General features: G+C 39.9%; 1 protein-coding gene across 1 annotated transcript in view; it reads right to left on the reverse strand.

The window, feature by feature from the left end:
* Positions 1 to 21,672, reverse strand: part of CSMD1 (CUB and Sushi multiple domains 1) — a 982,247-nt gene that overhangs the window by 846,229 nt on the left and 114,346 nt on the right. The window contains exon 3 of the mRNA XM_032215147.1: positions 21,392 to 21,504. Coding sequence (XP_032071038.1) covers positions 21,392 to 21,504 — 113 coding nt within the window. The remainder of the gene's footprint in view (positions 1 to 21,391; positions 21,505 to 21,672) is intronic.

A 21,672-nucleotide genomic window follows, 5' to 3' on the forward strand; every position in this document is an offset into this window, starting at 1 on the left:
TTTTGTCACATTTCCCCAATTTAAAGAGGCAAAAGGAATTGGTAGACTTCAGTATTTTTATATATCTATGCCTACATCTTTAAGGCTCTATAAATACACCTATATTGTATGGTTGGTTACAATCATCTTGCAAGAGACATAAAAGTTTTTTTTTTTCCCCTGCATTGCAAACTGTTGAATATAAGCTGGTTATTGGAAGAACATTTTTAACTGCAGAAAATGTGGTTGTCACGTTTTAGAAACAGAAATGGACCCTAATGGGCTTCTATTTGTCATGTAAGTGTAAATGTTTTTGTTTACCCTCTTTAATTAAAACATCAACAATATACAAACATAGATTTCACCACTAATTGTGGAAACATGGAACCCAGCAATTATGTTGTCATGTATAAGCAATGTGTTCTTAAAACTGGCTTTTTTTTAAAAAAAATGTTGCTGCTATAATTCTGCCAAAATAATTTAGCCATGTAATGGCTAAATCTTTGAACTGGTTGTTGGTTGTTTTTAAGGCTAAGTAAGGATATTTGGGGGCAGGCTGCTTAAGTGGGGTGTGTGGTTTATTATATAATATTTTCTTACTATACTTAATTACAAGGATGATGTAAAAGAATGGTAAAAGTCAAACAAAACAAAAAACTCCCCATATACTGAGTAGTGATAATAGGTGAGGGAACCTGAAATACATATCTCTTCTGGAGAGGATAGCAGGATAGTTTTGCTCAAAATTGTTTTTTTTCCCCCCCAATCTTTATCTAAACTAAATTTCACTACATTTGTCTCACAATAAAAATCAAGTGAATAGTTGTAGTTTCAATATCCAATATCACACAAGGCTATCACGAGAAAAGATTCAAAACAGGTGTCATTTTAAATGACACCATCAGTGGTGGGATTCAGCCGGTTTGCACCTATTCGGGAGAACCGGTTAGTAACTTTCTAAGTAGTTCAGAGAACCAATTGTTGGAAGAATATCTCCTTCCCCCCCCCCCACTTTTCAGGGCTAATCCTGTAAGGAAGGCAGGAAGGAAACATTCTGGTGTTGTTTCTAGCCTGATATTTATTGCCCTGCTTACAGAAACTGCCTCTCCGGTTAACCCTTATTACACTGTTACAGCTAAGGTGAAGCGCCCATCAACCTGAGTGACCTTGAGTTGACCACGCCCACCCAGTCACATGACCACCTAGCCCCACCTACCCAGATGGCCATTAGGGCAGAGAACCAGTTGTTAAATTATGTGAATCCCACCACTGGACACCATCCACACGGATCTGTAGTAATTTGAAAGCTACATCTGGTGGAAAGTAGGATATGCTGTGTGATTATGGACCATGTATGACCTTACCTTTTTTTTTTACTATTAAAAAAGAGTCAATTCATCAGCTTTCCTAGTTGGGAAGGACACTAAAAGAAGAAACCAGAAGCTCTCTTGGCTGCACCAGTGGAGAGTTGAGATGTTGTTGGAAGAAACAATGTCTGAGCACGCCTGTTTACAAACACTGGATCCTACAGGCATCCTAAGATCAAAATCTCTAGGAGGGAAATAATGCCTCTCCATCTGTTAGCAGTCATCACTACAGAGAAACAGACAGACAGAACAAACTACAGTCTTCTTATGGCAATTCTGTGTAGTATCTTAATATTTTATTTTTGGGGGGAGTGTTTTTCATCCTGTGTGTTAAATTATTTCTGAAAAAGGAAAAGCTATATTTTCTTTCAAATGAATTCTCTTTGCTGAACGTTCTGTATGTATAATCGATTTTTATCCTACCTTTATTACTTTATAATTAATCCAATGCAGTAAGCATGCCCTCACACTCCTCCCTCCCTCTATTTCCCTCACAACAACCACCCAATTAGGTGAATTCTGTTGATAGAGAGAGACTGACTAGCCCAAAGCCACCCAGCTGGCTTTAATGCCTAAGGCAGGACTAGAACTCCCTATCTCCTGGTTTCTACACAATAGCAGTAGACTTATATACCGCTTCATAGGCCTTTCAGGCCTCTCTAAGCGGTTTACAGAGAGTCAGCATATTGCCCCCAACAATCTGGGTCCTCATTTTACCCACCTCGGAAGGATGGAAGGCTGAGTCAACCCTGAGCCGGTGAGATTTGAACCGCTGACCTGCTGATCTAGCAGTAGCCTGCAGTGCTGCATTTAACCACTGTGCCACCTTGGCTCCTCATGAGGTCCCACAGGAAACTTCTCACATTTAGTAAATTGTTCTGACCCCCTTCATCCCCCACCAAAGCACACTCCGAGCCAAAGATAAGTTATGGCATTTAATTAACAGACAGACAGGTCCTTGGCAGCAAACGAGCACAGATAAGCCCTGGCAGCAATCCAGCCTGCCAAGCTCACCATAATGTTCTCTGACATTAGTTCCTGCGTTGACTTCTGCAAGAGGGGCGTGTGCACAAGCAGTCCTTTTATAGTCTGGAGAGGAGCCTAATTACCACCAGCTGAGTGCAATTACCTCCTGTAACTGCGCAACTGTTCCTGATGCCTATTAGCTCTTCGATGGCGTGCATCCAGGAACAAATCACTACTGGCATCCAGCTCACTCTCCCTTGTCTACTTTCCACTGGTCCAATTACAACCACCGAATGCCTTGATTCTTAAGGGAACAATGAGAAGTGAGCCTTTTGGAGAGTGTGTTTAGAAACTGCCTGACTTCAAAGCAATTATAAATGTTTTATCCTTTAAAAGACTAGAAAAAAGACCATGTGTGGTACATCCAGACAGAACACACTGCGTTTATATGTACAAGTAATATTCATTTAGTGACCACAATTGAGACTGGTAACCTGGTCATCAAGTGAAGCTGTTGTTAAGTAAAACCACTTATGACCTTATTTCAGCTTTTTTTCTCTCCCTCTATAGTCTTGGGAAGATAATAAATGTGAGGATTGATCATAAATTACTTTATCACCACCATCATAATTCCAAATGGTTGCTAAACAAGACAATCAATCAATCTACTTATATGTACAGTTAAATGTTGACTGTTGCAGGGAATAGTGCAATTTTGTTTTTATTTTTATCATTATACACAATCTGGAGTCACATTTTTTTGCAAGTGCTTACTAATATAAGTAGGTAAAATAGTGCAAAAGGAAACCAAGTGTTCTATGTAAGTTTTCTAAACAATGTCTGATTATATTTTGCTAATCATGTTCCTCAATTCCATTCATTTCTAAGTGAAGAAAGAGAATAGCTCACAGAGTTGCTGTTTTAGCTTTAAAAAAAAAATAGTTTGCTCTGTTCTGAAGTTTTTGTAACTCTAGAAAGACAGACTTGGAAATGCAGAATTGGGGCCCATCAGACTATTTTAAAACTGTCCTGTCTAGGCATGAGCAAGGATTAAGCAGGACTAAAGAGTATCCTGACTTAATTCCTTAGTTATAAGAAACCTAACAAGGGATATTTAAATCCCTGCTTTGATTAATGTATGTATATTTATGCGAGTGTGTGTGTATATAACAGAGAGGCAGAAAGAGAGGGAGAGGGAATAGTACTAAGCATTCTATTTTGTTTTCTTTTTCCAGTCTTCCTTGATTTCTATGACAGAAGAAAAAATGCAAATCTTAAAGAGGAAAAGTTCACGTTTCTTTTGAGCACCACGCAGTTATACCTTGGAATAATTTACATTTTATAAAGACTACAGATTGCTTAAAGTGTAAGACAATTTGGGGTGTCTAAATGGAGACATTGCAATTACGTAACCAGAAGGACAGCTTTGGTTTTAAGTATAATAGTAACATTCCAGAGATAATTTCTCTGTATTAGAGCATTACAAAATGCCCAGAATGAAACACATAATACCTGTACGAGGACCCATTGAAATGAACTCACAGAAGAAGAATTTAAAGCAAAACTGTTGTTCATTTCCAAGATGCAGCAGCCGAAATACAGGTGGCCATAAAGGGCAATGCAGATTAAAAAGATAATGTGCCAAGATTTCATTACAATTGCCAGTGAGGGATTTCTTAAACTAGTATCCTAAAGGCAAGTTGTTAAAAAGACAAGTTTCTACCTCCTTCCCCCCGCCCCAACAAAAATGCATAGATCTGTGCTTGCTTTCTATTTTATTGTCATTTTTGTTTAATATGGAAGCCGTAAGGCACCAATAGAAGGGAATATTTTATAGCTCAGGGTTGAACTGTGGGGTCCTGGGTGCTCTGCACACTGATGGTGTTATCTAGTTTGGTCATCAAATGTCTGCAAGAAAACAATAGCAATAGCAATAGCAGTTAGACTTATATACCGCTTCATAGGGCTTTCAGCCCTCTCTAAGTGGTTTACAGAGTCAGCATATCCCCCCCACAGTCTGGGTCCTCATTTCCCCCACCTCGGAGGGATGGAAGGCTGAGTCAACCCTGAGTCAGTGAGATTTGAACCGCTGAACTGCAGATAACAGTCAGCTGAAGTGGCTGCAGTACTGCACCCTAACCACTGTGCCACCTCGGCTCCAAGCTCCAAACAACCAAGCTCAGAAAACTCCAGGGACTCCAAAACAGTCACATCCTAGAAGCCAATATCCAGTGGTAGGTTCCTACCGGTTCGGACTGGTTTGGCCAAAATGGTAATAGCTTGGCGTCCTGGGTTGCTGGAACTGGCGGCAACCCACACCTGCCACGCCCGAACTCTTGGGGCCCATAGGCGCCCTCATCTTGTTTTTTGCTTCTGCGCATGCGCAGAGCAAGTTTAGTTGTACTGCACATGCATGCTCCCGAGCGAACTGGCAGTAGTCTCTGCCGGAACCCACCCTTGTCTATATAGGCATAATAGATATCCCACTTCCCAAATTTGCCGCCGACATGACTTTTTGCAGGGAGTGTGGAGCTTGTTGATCCATAGTTTATGAGCCTTGAAGTCTTTGTTGAGCATTTCCCATCTCTTAATAACACATGCTTGACAGAGTGACCATCAGATAACAATGAGTCCCTGATTAGTTCTGTCAACATGCTTTCTGTTTAGGCCTGTGAGGGTGAGAGTTAGACAAAGAGACAGAACACAAACATGGGCTTGTTTATCTATAACAGAGTGCTAAGTGCTGTTTCTTTCTTGAATCCTGAAATACATCTCGAGTGCACCATTGGAGGTAAAGCTACAACAGAGCAGAAAGGCAAAATTTTAAGGAGGCAGAGAAATAATACTTTTTTACTTATTATTTAGACTTTGAGGACTGTATAATGGAAAGGCTACAGGAGACTAAATTGGCATTTTCATCCCTTTGTTGGTGTTACTAACTGTAACAACTGCAGGGATTCACTTAACAACTGTGGGCAGAAAGTTCTTAAAGTGGGGCAACTGACTTAACAATGTCTCGCTTAACAACAGAAATGTTAGGCTCAATTGACATAACTCAAGGGTTACCTGTACTGCAATGACACCCTGTGTGGGTTCTGCCCTTAAAGGCTACTCAGAAATTTCAAATTGGTTCAAGAACTCAGCAGATTGGGGGGCTCTGGCTGGCATTTGCAGTCAGCAAAACATCACACCTGTCCTTCTGACCTTGCATTGGCTTCTAGAGGGTCCCCAGAGACCATTTAAAGTGCTGAGGCTAATCAATATCATCATTTAGCATTTTACTATGTCAGCCATTCTTAGCCAGAATTGCCCCCAAATTATCCAGATCATCTCAAAAGAAACTCCTGCTGATACTCCGCTTTAATTGGGACTGATTCCGGGAAGGGCTGCTTTCCAGTTGCAGTGCTGAATGCCCTTGAACTGTGATGGCGAACCTATGGCACTCGAGGCATTGTCCTGTCAGCTCTAGCACACGTTTTGGCCAGCTGGATTATTGGCCTTGATCTTCCGCTGTTTTTTCGGCTATTTTTCACTCTCCAGAGACTTAAGCCTCCGGGCGGCGAAAAACCGCCCAAGACGCAAACTGGAAGTTCAGGAATGGACTTTGGGTTTCCGCGTTGGGCTGTTCATCGAAAGAGAAAAAGTCCATTCCCAAACTTCTGGTTTGTGTGTTTGGCCGTTTTTCGCCTTCCCGGGGCTCTTAGAAAGCCTCTGGAGCCTGGGGAGGGTGAAAAATGGACCTACCAAACCCACCGGAAGTCTGAAAATGGTTCCAAGAAAGCTGTGTGCCCATGCGTGGGGCAGTGGGAGGGGTCACATGTGCATGTATTTGTATTTTGTATTTTATTGGTCTTGTATGCCGCCCACTCCCGAAGGACTCCGGGCGGCTTCCAATAAACAAGGGAAGGGGATAAATAGACAAATAGACAAACAACAATTTAAAATACACAACATTCATAGTTACCGTGGGGCTGGCTATTTCAACAGCCCCCCCAGCCTGCCGGAGCAGCCAGATCTTAGTGGCTTTGCAGAAGGCCGGGAGAGTAGTAAGGATCCGGATCTCCACGGGGAGCTCGTTCCAGAGGGCTGGAGCTGCAACGGAGAAGGCTCTCCCCCGGGAAGTCGCCAGCCGACATTGGCTGGTAGATGGGATCCGGAGGAGGCCTAGTCTGTGTGATCTGATCAGTCTATGGGAGGTAATCAGCAGGAGGCAGTCTCTCAGGTACCCAGGTCTGATGCCATGTAGGGCTTTATAAGTAACGACTAGCACCTTGAAGCGAGTCCGGAGGCTAATGGGTAGCCAGTGCAGCTCGCGGAGGATAGGTGTAATGTGGGTGTACCTGGGTGCACCCACGATCGCTCGTGCGGCTGTGTTCTGGACTAGCTGAAGTCTTTGAACACTCTTCAAGGGCAGCCCCATGTAGGGCGCGTTACAGTAATGTGCAGGGAGCATGGCACGGGGAGGCATTAAATTATGAGGATGGGCACACAAGTGCATGCAATAGCAAGCATGCACGTATTTTTGGTACCCAAGGAGAAAAATATTCACCAATGCTGTCTTAGAAGATCCTTCCCCACTGATATCAGCCTCTCTCTCCCTCGTCTGCCCCCCAAAGCATTCAGGAAACAACTAAAGACATTTGATCTAATTTGCTGTAAGTCTTTTCTAAGTGTAAGGCTAGTTTTGGTTTATTTTTTTTAAAATGTTTCTTGTCTTAAATATTTTAAATATTTTATTTTTCAACTCACCGTTCAAGCTTTAATGCAGGATTTGTTTGAATCCTGTTATCATGGGGGGTGTGGGGAGAGGGGGGTTAGCGTTCCTTACTGTGGATGTTTTATATTTTTGCTGTGAATCTCTATAGTCAATTGGTGGGAACTGGTGGTGTATAAGTTTAATTAAATACATAAATAAATGTTGACTATATGTTTAAGTGCTATTCCTACATGATTGCTATTTTCTCCTTCATTGCTTCCCCCACCACCACTAACGTACTTTCATTATGCTGTCCATCAGTAAAAATTCTGCAGTCAGCATTTTTTAAGATTCATATTTACTGTTCACTGCCTTAAATTATTTGTAAGAATAATAAAGGAAGGATAAAAATAATAAATAAATACTACAGTTCACTTCTATTTGCAAACTGGCAGTTGAGTTCCCCAGGCTTATGGTGCTGGGGGATTTCAATTTGCCTTCGCTCGGTGAGCACTCTGATGGAGTGCAGGAGTTCATGGCTTCCATGACAGCCATGGGCTTGACCCAAGTAATTTGGGGCCCGACTCACTCAGCGTGTCACATGCTCGACCTCGTATTTCTCTCAGAGCAGTGGAGTTGTGATCTTGGTTTGAGGGGTATTGAGATCTTGCCCCTGTCATGGTCGGACCACTTCCTGCTGAGGCTTGACTTTTGGAGACCAATCCCCCACTGTAGGGAGAAGGAACCGATTAGGTGGTTCCACCCCAGGCGCCTTATGGACCCCCTGGGCTTTCAGACGGCGCTTGGTGTTATACCTGAAACTCTTGTCCACAGTCTGGTTGAGGCTTTGGTCGCTGCTTGGAACTCAGCGGCGTTGGAGGCTCTTAACCGACGGCATACAAGTTTAATAAAATCAAAATCAAATCAAAATCAAAATCAAACAATAAAGTCTGTTAAAATCATCTAATACAAGTAGGAGATAGCCAGGCTTGACCTTGAGGGCAGAGTCAACCACATCATGAGTCTGGAGTTCCTATATGCCCCGAAAGAGACCTATGCCCAGCCCCCTTGAAGTCCACTGACTCTTATCTGGTGCTATTTTGCACTGACTGTTAATAAACCAGATTCTTATGTATAGGTTGCATGGAATAAATTCATAGGGCTTCTATCCTCATTCCTGGTTTCTTGTGCCTGAAAATGCATGATTTAATAACATCAATTGGATTGGATTGGAATGGAATGGATTGAAATGGATTGGAATGAATTGGATTGGAATGGATTGGAATGGAATGGATTGGAATGGATTGGAATGGATTGGAATGGATTGGAATGGATTGGAATGTATTGGAATGGAATGGAATGGATTGGAATGGAATGGATTGGAATGGAATGGAATGGAATGGATTGGAATGGATTGGAATGGATTGGAATGGAATGGATTGGAATGGATTGGAATGGAATGGATTGGAATGGAATTGAATGGATTGGAATGGATTGGAATGGATTGGAATGTAATGGAATGGATTAAGTACAGCCATTCCCCACACTCCCCAATACTTTGGCGAGGGATGTTCCAAACAGCTTCAGAATAGGCTTCATGAGTTACCGATAAAACCAAGACTGAGCTTTACATGTTTTGCAAAGTTCTATTTTGGATACGATAAACAAACAATTCCCCATTTAGGAAAAAAAATAATAATAAATCACATTCATGTTGCCATGCCCTTGAGTTGTAATCCTTTTGTCAAAAGTTTTATTTCTTCTTAAGTTTCTCATTTATATGGGGACACAGTGCAATTGCAAATCATTGCCATAACAGTTGTCCGTAATCTGTTCTAAACAAATTTACAATGACACCTCATAAATCATCACTTTATGGCACTGCAGATATTTTCTCTGTCATCTTTTGTAGTCTCTAACAGAGCAAACTATACATTTAAAAAAAAAAAAGTTCTAACAACAGAAGTTGTTCTAGAACAGCAGCTGCTCTAATGTTGGTGCAAAAATCTATGGGGAAACAGTTTTTGGGTGTATTAAAATTACTGTCCTAATCACTGTCTTGTTCCCAGGAACAATTATGTTAATTATGATATCGCACACATGAATTCAGTGATTGCTTCCCATTTTAGATGTTGGATTTTCACACGGAGGCCATATTCTCCAATCTGACCTATCATCCTGCAAATTGCTCCTATTTCTGTTAATTTTTGCTAGGGAAAATAACAATTTAAAGGTAGGTATGCAATTCAAAGTGGACACTATATATATATATATATATATATATATATATATATATATATATATATATATATATATATATATATATATATATATATATATATATTGTGTGTGTGTGTGTGTGTATATATATATATACACACACACACACACACATACATACATACATACACACACATACATACATACATACATACATACATATATACAACAATGTTTTTTTTTCCAGATTATCTATAAAATACATGTTAATGAAGTAGAAATTTAAAGTGAAAGGTTCCTGGAACCTAAACTGGGAGATCACCAGAATACCTAGTTCTAGCTATCATCCCTTTCTTTACCCATTTCAAACTATATAGCTAAAGTATTCAGAGCAATAGGAGATGTATTAAAATGCAACATGTTTAGCATATTTAAAGTGATTGCTAAATCTTAGCAATAATAATAAGGGAGTTAGATATTTATTCATCAGTAGTAATGCACTGTTAGTTTGGGGCATCACTGAGATAAATGAGAACTGAGGATAGTGTTGTTGGCAGAAACTGAATGTTAATGTAAAGATACACTGAGCAGCTGAAAAGGAAGCAAGGGCAAGCAATTCCAAAGGGGACCAAATCTATGATATGGAATCGGGGGATTTGATAGCCTAGTTCAAAGCATTCCTATCTCCCATTGCTTTTATTTAAATGTGATTTGAGAAAAATGCACATTTGAGATAGGAAGGGAAAAACACAGACTGGGAGGAAGCAGGAGGAAAGAATTCAAGTGCTTTATCTTCACTAGTCTAGATAAACTGGATCCCTGTGAGAAAGAGGAGGGGAAGAAATGTCATACCTAGTTTGTTATTTATTTATTTTTCACATTTTTTTTTTTAAACTGCCCATTGTCGTAGGGAAATTCCAATAGAAAAACAAAGGCAACAACACAAGCAATAATTCTTACTTTGAGATCAGAGGTTTCTAATAACTTGGAACATTAGAAATGAATAGATATAAAAGATTGAACAAATGTCCCACTTAGCAACTAAAATTTGGGACTCAGTTGTGGTCATAAGTCGAGAACTACCTGTATATTTATTTATCTTGCCACTTTAATTAAATAATTGCAAATAAGAAGTAAATCTGATGCTGCAAAATGTAATATGTAACATTTTACTTTGGACCAGTGACTCAAGGCTGTGTCCACTGGCATGGCAATATGATAGTAATAAATAAAGTAAGAGGCAAGGCCTGTTCATTGAACTGGCATGGTATATTATCCTTTTATAATGCATAATGCATAAAGTATTTTCAATATTTTTTTCCCCCAGTCTATAATTGATTTGCCCATTTGTATCTGTCTACCACTTCCAAGCAATGCAGGGTTCATGAATTGTGAATTCTATCAATGTTCATATTGTTGATATAGACAATATATTATTATTATTTTTGTGGGGGAATCTTCATTGAAATCAGTGCCAAAGCACTTTGGATAAAAATGCAAAGGCCATGACAATCCATGAATTATTAACATCAGTGTTTTTCAGTAGGAGTCTTTCGATCTGTAATAAATAAATTGGAGTTCAGAAGCTTTAAGCAGCATTGTACAAATGTCTGAAAGTTAAGATTGCTCGTGTGATCAAAATAATTGCAACATGTCCCAAGTGAGATTTTAGTTGGCGAGAATAAGGTTTTAGAATTTCGGAGCTTGTCTACTTGTAAAACAATGTACAAATACATCACAGAACAGAGTTGGCAGTCTTTCATTCCTCATTGTTGTTCCTGATTGTATCCTTTTAAAAATGTTTTTACCTGTGAGCTGCCTAGAGTCATTAGAAGTCAGGCAGCACACAAATTTAGTAAGTAAATAGCTAGGTAGGTAGGTAGGTAGGTAGGTAGGTAGGTAGGTAGGTAGGTAGATAGGAAGGTAGGTAGGTAAGTAACTAAGTATCAGCATGGCAAACCAGGCTGAACTTGGATGGAACTAGGTTGCATACAACACCGAGTATGGTGGTGAAGTCAGTGATTTCATCCTTCATCCTTCCCCCGATTCATGGATTCATTAAATGCAAAAGCTCAAAACGTTTATATCAGTGGTGGGTTCCGGATTCCGTTGCAACCGGTATGGTTGGAAAGGGCCTGGAGGCATACACATGTATGCATACAGTATGTGCGCACATACACATAGTGTGCACACGCATCTTATCACTTCTGTGAGCCACTGCGATGCTCCAGCTGCTCAGCGGAGCATCATGCAGGTGCTATATGTGCCATGTGCGTGCACGGAAGCACCGAAGACTTAAAAGACCATTAAGGAGCTCGGGGGGGTATATACAATATATTTGTGTGTATATATGTGTATATATATATATATATATATATATATATATATATATATATATATATATATATATATATATATATATATATATATATATATATATCAATTTAATGTGTGTGTGTGTGTGTGTGTGTGTGTTTTATATTTATGCTGATAAATAAATAAAGGGAGAGTAGTATAGATCTATTTCAAGCTATTTAGCTCTCATCAGCTAGCCATACCCTTACTGGGATTTGAACCTGGATTTGAATATCTGACACTATATATATATACATATATACATATATACATATATACATATATACATATATACATATATACATATATACATATATACATATATACATATATACATATATACATATATACATATATACATATATACATATATACATATATACATATATACATATACATATATACATATATACATATATACATATATACATATATACATATATACATATATACATATATACATATATACATATATACATATACATACATACATACATACATACATACATACATACATACATACATACATACATATATATGGAATCAAACCTGTGCTCTCTTGCCTCTCAGGCAGATGTGTTAACCATTGAGCTACACAAACCATGTGACTTTAAAATATATACCTCTCACCCTGGCTGGCTGATAAGGAGTCGAGTTCTGTAGCTCAATGGTTAACACATCTGCCTGAGAGGCAAGAGAGCACAGGTTCGATTCCCAACATGGGGTATGGCTAGCTGATGAGAGCTAAATAGCTTGAAATAGATCTATACTAGTCTCCCTTTATTTATTTATCAGCATAAATATAACAAATGTAACAAAAAAAGGCAACAGTAAAAAAAAATATTGGGTTTCTGTCTGGATGGTCTCTTGTGACGAGCCAAAGACAGAGAGTGGAAGTGTGACCTTCCTCCCATATTTGTGCATACCAGGGGTTGTGACTTTGATAGATAGATAGATAGATAGATAGATAGATAGATAGATAGATAGATAGATAGATAGATAGATAGATAGATAGATATAGATATAGATATAGATATAGATATAGATATAGATATAGATATATAGATATATAGATATATAGATATAGATATAGATATAGATATAGATATAGATATAGATATAGATATAGATATAGATATAGATATAGATATAGATATAGATATAGATATAGATGATATAGATATAGATTATATATATATATATATATATATATATATATATATATATATATATATATATATATATATATATATATAGAGAGAGAGAGAGAGAGAGAGAGAGAGAGAGAAAATTACAGTTTATACATGAGTTAAAGTAAGGTGTTGGGTGATCACCTATAAACCCTTGCATGGGTCCAAGCGACTTGAGGGACCATCTCACCTCACTGGGATTGGCCCATACCACTCATGCCAGCAGAGGTCCTGTCAGCCTACCTATTCCTGCTGGTAGAGTCCAGGAGGAAGGCCTTCTCTGCTGTTGCCCCCGCCCTCTCAAACATATTGCCCTCCGATATGAGGCTGGCCCCAATTCTCCTTTCCTTTCACAAGGGCCTCAAAACCTGGCTCTATCAGTCCGCTTGGGGCTCCCATGGGAAAACAGAGCAGTGGGGGTGATTGAGTAACAACAGATCCCACCTCTCTCCACTCTGCCCCCACCCACCCCATGAGTCATTAGATTTGAATGGCTGGTTTTAATTTATTCATCTTTTAATGTAGTATATAAATACATTTTTTTATGACTGTAAGCCGCCCACAGTTACCTTGTGGTAAGATGGACGTGGCCAATAACATTGTTAACCTAATCTTGTGTAGCTTCCTCTCTGGTAATATTGAACTGCAAACTAGGGCATACAAAACTTTTGCTAGACCAATTCTTGAATACAGCTCATCTGTCTGGAACCCACACTCACCAATTGTGTGGGTCTAGAGATATTTCACGAGAAGAGTCCTCCCCTCCTCTTGCTCACAATAGAATACCTTATGCCACCAGACTTGAAATTTTGGACTTAAGACAATTTCGAACTTCACCATCTTCGATTCGACCTAAGCATAGTACATAAAATTATCTGCTACCTGTCAATAAATACTTCAGCTTCAACCACAACAACACACGAGCTCATAATAGATATAAATGTATGGTAAACTGCTCCAAACTTGATTGCAGATAATACAACTTAGCAATAGCAATAGCAGTTAGACTTATATACCGCTTCATAGGGCTTTCAGCCCTCTCTAAGCGGTTTACAGAGTCAGCATATTGCCCCCACAGTCTGGGTCCTCATTTCACCCACCTCGGAAGGATGGAAGGCTGAGTCAACCTTGAGCCGGTGAGATTTGAACCGCCGAACTGCAGATAGCAGTCAGCTGAAGTGGCCTGCAGTACTGCACTCTAACCACTGCGCCACCTCGGCTCTTAACTTCAGTAACATAGTTGTTAATGCTGGGAACGCACTACCTGACACTGTGGTTTCTTCTCCAAACCCCAAAAACTTTAACCTTAGACTGCCTACTGTCGACTTCATCCCATTCCTAAGAGGTCTTTAAGGGGCATGCATAAGCGCACCAGTGGGCCTACCGTCCCTGCCCTAATAGCAATAGCAATAGCAGTTAGACTTATAGACTCATAGGGCTTTCAGCCCTCTCTAAGCGGTTTACAGAGTCAGCATATTGCCCCCAACAACAATCCGGGTCCTCATTTTACCCACCTCGGAAGGATGGAAGGCTGAGTCAATCCTGAGATTTGAACAGCCGAACTGCAGAACTAGCAGTCAGCTGAAGTAGCCTGCAGTGCTGCATTTAACCACTGCGCCACCTCGGCTCTAATATTCCCTTGAATCCATATTCATTTCATGTATTCATCATCTTGTCTATACTTATATCTGTTATCTAATTCATGCTTGATGAAATGAAACAAACACACAAATGTATAATAGCTAGACTCATGTTCATGCAGTAGCCATGTTACCTACGCCAAAGTCTCCCTCAGTTGCTGGCACTTTTGCCGAAAAAGGATGAAGTCTCCTTCTAATGTCCACTTGTGTTTGTGAAGTCTGTCAGCTGCGTGGGTAGCCTGAGTGCTTCAAGGGGACTTTAGTAAAGAAGTCTTATAGCCAGGGGAGAATTTGTTTCATGGCCAGCATAACACCTGGTCACCCTAGAGCTGAAGCTCTGCTCTGCTTCTACAGTGGCTCCATTTGCTCTACTCCTACAGAGTTGCTGGCATACCAACATCAAACAGGAGTCTAACATCCTACACACAGCAGCTGTCTGGTTCACCCACCTCAATTTTTTTTTTTTTTTAATTTCTTACACATCATGGGGAAAAAAACAGCTCTCTTCAGAAGTCCTTAAAGGTTGGAAAGATAAAACGAAAAAGAAGAAGAGGATAACTAATAAGAAGTCAATGAAAGTAGGGATGGATGCAGATTGGGGGCTCACCTAATCACAGATGTCCCTTCTCTCATCATGGAAAAGGGGTATCTATGGGGTTGCTTAGAATCAACACTGAGTTGATGGTACATAGTCAATCCACCAGCCAACTTTGCAGCAATTCTGAAACAAATCTAGGAAATAATGATCCTATGTAAGGGAGGGGGGGTTATAACTTAAAACACAGTTGTTGTTTTTTTCTTTTAGCTTTTTTGTTTGATTCCAATGAACAATTCCTGAAGGTGTTTAGAAAAACCACTCACTTTAAAATCCCCAGTAGCAATCAAGATAACAAAAGAACTGAAGCTGCTAATGGAAAGAATTAAAGAAGACTGAAAAGAGCTAGCAGCTTTGCCTTTCTTTCTCAAAATGTCCTTTTTAAAAAAACAGAGTGTGACACACATTTCCAGCCCTGTGTGTGTCTCACTTTGCAAAGCTTAATTCAAGTTGAGATTAGTTGATCATTGTAGTGGAAAACACAAACCACGCTGGACACTGAAGGAGCTCAAGGGCAATGATGTCTTCTAGCATCCTTTCAAAATACAAATCCTAAAGCTACAGGCCAATGCTCACAGGCATCGAGTGTGTGATCCTATTGCACAGCTAAGTGAATCCACAATGTGCCACAGGACAAACCTGCCAAGAGAAAACTCAGAAACGGAGTCCATTGAGCAGATCCACAGTTGAAAACTGGCAAACAGCCCCATGGTTTTGCTGAGCAACCAAACGTTCATTGTGCTAAGAAGGGTTTTCTAGAGCAGAGATTCCCAAACTTAGCAACTTTAAGACTTAAAGTTGCTAAGTTTGGGAACCTCTGTTCTAGAGAGACCACTGATCCAGCCAATAGGATCTTGTAAAATGAGGGCTATTCCACGGATTTGTAAATTGGAATTTTATATGAAAATATGAGAAGACTTTGGAATGCTCGGAGAGAATCATTCAAATATGACGTCTCTTCCACAGTTTGGGAGACCCAGAAGTGTTTTTTTTTTTTTTTTTCAAAAGGAGACTTACTTTGTTTTTGCTTGAAGATGATTCACTTCTCATCCAAGAAGCTTCTTCGGTTCTGATAATGTTTTTTTTTTTTTTTAATTAACTATTTAAAATGTAACAGCAGATCTATCCTATAACCCTTTCCTGCCTCATGACTGAATCCTAGAAATGTATCACATTTGAACAACAAAAATTTCAAACCGTGGAGAGATACCCACACATAACACCATACTGTTGGCTCATGTAGAAGAATCGTAAAATTCCAAGAAGATGATTGCTAAAAAAAAAAAAAATGACCAGGACAAAGGCATTCTAGGAAATTGCATATCTGACAAAAAAAAAAAAAAAAAAATTATCCTTTTTCAGTAAACATATAACAAAGAAGCTTAAATAGATACCGGTAGATACTGTACATTAGGTAGGCCAGTAGACCGACAGAAAGGTATGATGTATGTACCAAAGACAATACAGTGGTGGGATTCAGCCAGTTTGCACCTATTCGGGTGAACCGGTTGGTAACTTTCTAAGTAGTCCGGAGAACCGATTGTTGGAAGAAATCTCCTTTTGATTTTTCCCCACTTTACAGGGCTAATCCTGTAAGGAAGGCAGGAAGGAAACATTATAGTGTTGTTTCTAGCCTAATCTTTATTGACCTGCTTACAGAAACTGCCTCTCCGGTTAACCCTTATTACCATTGTAACAGCTAAAGCGAAGCGAAGCGCTCATCGACCTGAGTGACCTTGAGTTGGCCACACCCACCCAGTCACATGACCACCGAGCCCCCCCACCTACCCAGATGGTCATTAGGGGAGAGAACCGGTTGTTAAATTACTTGAATCCCACCACTGAGACAATAGAAGAAAGAATGGAGATTATACTGCTTGAACATTCACTCTTTGCCCTCTCACTTTTTTATTTATTTATTTATTTATTTATTTATTTATTTATTTATTTATTTATTTATTTATTTATTTATTTATTTATTTACTTACTTACTTACTTACTTACTTACTTACTTACTTACTTACTTACTTACTTACTTACTTATTAAATTTATAGGCCGCCCAATCCCGCAGGACTCTGGGCGGCTTACAAAGCAAAAGGAGAAGGAAAAAAGAAAAAAAGGAAAATAAAAAATGATTTAAAATTCACAACACACATTTGTTCTAGTCGGGGCTGGACCTTTCAATAAGGTCAACAGCCCCAGGCCTGCCGGAACAGCCAGGTTTTAAAAGCCTTCCTGAAGGCAGGTTTTCTGAAAGGTTTAATGTAATATTCACTAAATATAAGGACCCAGTGCCATAAGCAGAGGTGGTATTCAGCCGGTTCGGACTATTTTGGGTAAACTGGTAGCGTAAATTTTAAATGGTTCGCCGAACCAGCAAATACCATCTTTGGCTAGCCCTGCCTATGCCCGCCCGGTCACCATTCACCCCTCCCTCCCTGCCTGCTTGCCGCTCGCCCTGCTTGCCCGGTCACCCTGCCCGGTGATCATTTCCCCCACTCACCCACTTGCCCCACCCACCCTGCCCAATATATGTTTCCTTTGCCACTTGGCCCAGAAAATTGCCTCGCCTTGCCAATCACCTCCGTGCTTCACCCGTCTGGGGCCAGGGACATGCCATTCCCTGATGCCCCAGAACCTCTGCCTGCTCATCATTCGCCTTGACCTTCCCAGGCTCTGGCCTTGCCCCAGAGCCTCTGCCCAAATGCTGCCTGATCACCCTCCGCCTCATTCACCTTTGTCCATGCCTTGGTCCCTGGCAAAGCTCAGCTGCCTTTTCTGGGAAGCCTCCAGCCACTGGCAGTTTTCAGCTGCCTTCTGAGCAACTCTACTGTGACGCCGTCCCTCCGGCGCAGCAGGTTGTTCTCCACCGAAAACTACAGGCTGAAAAATGCAGGCTGAACAACACAGGTTGAAAAAGAGGCCTGAAGAAGTCCCACTGCCACCTTGTTCTTTGTGCCAGCCATGCGCATACACCTCATTGCCTGCCGGTGCACGTGTGCGGCCACACCCCATTGCCAGACCTGGCCAGGAGAATAGCCTGCTGCGCCAGAGGGACGGCATCACAGTGGTGATGCGTGGAAGGCAACCAGATGGTGGTCCCTCTTTAAGGTACTTGGATGCGGGGGAAGCCCCCCCCCATAAAGGGACAGGCCACAGGAGCTGCCTTTTCTGCCAATTCTGAGGGTGTGGCTTGGTGGGGGGGGTGTCTTGTGGGCATGGCCAACTTGGTGTCACTCACAGCAAGGTACTGCCCCACCTTGCTGTGAGTGACGTCAAGTCCATCAATAGCAATAGCAATAGCAGTTAGACTTATATACCGCTTCCTAGGGCTTTTAGCCCTCTCTAAGAGGTTTACAGAGTCAGCATATTGCCCCCAACAACAATCCGGGTCCTCATTTTACCCACCTTGGAAGGATGGAAGGCTGAGTTAACCCTGAGCCGGTGAGGTTTGAACAGCCGAACTGCAGAACTGTAGTCAGCTGAAGTAGCCTGCAGTGCTGCATTTAACCACTGCGCCACCTCGGCTCATCAAGCTACGCCAACCAACCTACACCCACAGAACCGGTAATAGAAAAATTTGAATCCCACCACTGGCCAGGAGGCATAATAATACTGTAGTGTTTGTGGATGTGTCTCTTCCCTCTTCTTCCCAGTAGCTGCCTTTACCTTTTTTACCTGGGAAGGGGATCCATAGGGATCAAATCGGACCTGAAATTCGTCCCACTAAAATTTTGAGCATTCCAAGGGACTCTTTCCTGTCTAGTATACTTCAAATCTGTCTTTTTTCCTGCTTCGCTTCCAAAGTACACTTTTCATGATAGGTCATTCTGAGTGCAAAGGATGAACTCAGCAATTGTTTGGCATTTTCACAGAGACAGGAACAGTTTTTTCAACTCACTCAGTGCTTCCCATGCTTTCTCCTACCTCCTAGAGAGGCATTTACCATGAAGCCTATAAGAATTCAATGGTTGCAATGTTGGCATTGCAAAGATCAGACTGATGGTTCAAGATCTAGCTTTAAAAAAAAAAAATACTATTTTTATTTCCTGTGCTTCCTATGCTTTTCTGTATTTTTTTGTTCTGCTCTTTGAGAACTCAGGGTGAAATCCTTCTGGGTTCAGTGATGGGGGAAAAATATGAGATAGACAACCACAGGACATTTTAAAAAAATGGAAAAAATAGGAAGATTAGTATAAGAACAATAGTGTCATTAAGACAATCCTGATAGGTTTTGAACCCCCAGTCCACTGCTTGGAATGCAAGGGTTATAACCATGGTGATATTACAGCATTAATAGTAAAATGTAGTTTTAGGCTGAGAAGAAAATTGAGTGAGAGATAAACAGTGTTTTCTTTTGAAGGTTCAAATATTTCTCTCCCTTAGTTTGGTAGGCTAGCTCAGGACTTCCAAAGAGCTTGGCACTTCTAGCATTGCAAACTATGAATAAAAGTAAGCACTTAGAAGAAAAACAGAGAAATACATTTGGCTTTCATCCACTTTGCAGTTGATTCCACTCATGGCCTACAGTTTTGCCTCCAGAATGGAACTTCACAAGAATCAACTGATCTCTAAAGTTTACCACATGCTAATATATAAAGACAAGCACAGAATGGAAAAGGAGTTCAGAATTTTTACTCTGCTTTAGTTTAGCCACAAGAAGGGAATTCCAGCAGTTTAAATGTGCTTGAAATATTCATTTTTTGGATTCTCAAAATTACCATATTGTTCAATTTCATTTGTTTCATCAGCCTATAAACTGTCCTTATAATATATATATGGAAGTGTGACCTTCCTCCCATATTTGGGCATACCAGGGGTTGTGACTTTATATATATATATATATATATATATATATATATATATATATATATATATATATATATATATATATATATATATATATATATATATATATATATATATATATATATATATATATATATATATATATATATATATATATATATATATTACAACCCCTGGTAAGCCCCAATTATGGGAGGAAGCTAACTGCTTCCATCATCTGTCACACACACACACACACACACACACACACATATAAGAAGATATATATATCTTCTTCCCTGGCTTCAGCTGATAAGGAGGAGGAGCTGTGGCTTAATGGCTAAGACGTCTGCCTAAGATGTAATACAGCACAGGTTCAAATTCCAGTAAGGGTATGGCTAGCTGATGAGAGCTAAATAGCTTGAAATAGATCTATACTAGTCTCCCTTTATTTATTTATCAGCACAAATACAAAACAACAACAACAACAACACACACACACACACACACACACAAAACAAAACCTGACAATCAGCTCTGAATTGGACATTTCTTTGGCATGCTACTTGCAAGAAGGTATATATTGAGAATCTCTCTGATCTTTCAAAACCTCCTGAGAATTTATTAGCATTTTTATCTACAAATGTGTTTATTTAATTAAAAAAAAATACTTTTGAGAAAGCATGCATGAAATTTCATTACAACAAAGCAAACTTATGCATGTAAAATCAATTCTATTGAGGTCAACTCAAATGTGTGTTAATGCAACTAAGCTTAATGTTTTCAGGTAAATAAATACAACATTGCATCCATGCAGTATAGCCTTATTTTCTCTTTTTGCTTCTCCATTTTATTTATGAATGGAATAAGCTACTTCCTTATCAGATGCTTCTGGCTATTTCTTGAGTTTTGATTTACAAATTTATCCATACTCTTTCCCTCACACACACATATACGCACCGACACACACATACAGGGTTGTACCATAAGAAAGTATATATTGCCTCTGACAAGAATGTAGAAATAACACCCGACTTAAACCTATATTTTTGCAACTCAAATTTTCAGATATTTGGAAAATGAAGTAAACCATAAAACAAGGTCAGTATTTTGCACCGCTAAACTTCTAAGGAAAACTCTCTTTTTTAAACAACTCCAAAACCATTCCAAAACTACCAATCCAATCATTGTCAATATAGTTTTAACAAGATATTCAATATTCTCACAACAATTCTACCGGTTCTCTTACCCTGTTTCCCTGAAAAAAGACTTCCCAGGATATTGAGCCCAATCGGGCTTTTGAGTGCATGCGCTAAAATAAGCCCTCCCCTGAAAATAAGCCCTCCCCTGAAAATAAGCCCTCCCTGAAAATAGCAGCCATGAGGTGACCACGCTCGCCACTTCCTGCACCTCAAAAACAATAAGACCTCCCCGAAAATAAGGCCAAGCATTTATTTGAAGGGGGGGGGGGGTCAAAAGAAAATAAGACGTATTTTCTGGGAAACACGTTTAGGTATTCAAATCTATCCACAAGGAAAGTACTCATGCCATTCAAGCTGTAGATCTCTTTGCATATTAAAATATAGCATCTTACCTTCGTAGATAGCCTTGAATCCTTGGGCGCTGACAGCAAAATCAGTTGTAAAACAAAGCGTCAGAATAGAACCTGTGCTGACAAGAGATGAGGGCAGCTGAAATCCAGAAAGCCTGCAAGATAAACAAATGAAAGAGATTTTGGGGTGGGGGGGAAAGCAGAGGAGACTTTTTATTTTTTTAAAGAATGAAACTAAATAATCCCACTGAACTTGTTGGCTACCTAAAATATCTTCTTTGGTGACAAAAAAATAAATAAATAAACTGAAACTTGGGGAAAAA

The sequence above is a fragment of the Thamnophis elegans genome, chromosome 4 (assembly GCF_009769535.1).
Source record: "Thamnophis elegans isolate rThaEle1 chromosome 4, rThaEle1.pri, whole genome shotgun sequence".
NCBI classification, from domain to species: domain Eukaryota; kingdom Metazoa; phylum Chordata; class Lepidosauria; order Squamata; family Colubridae; genus Thamnophis; species Thamnophis elegans.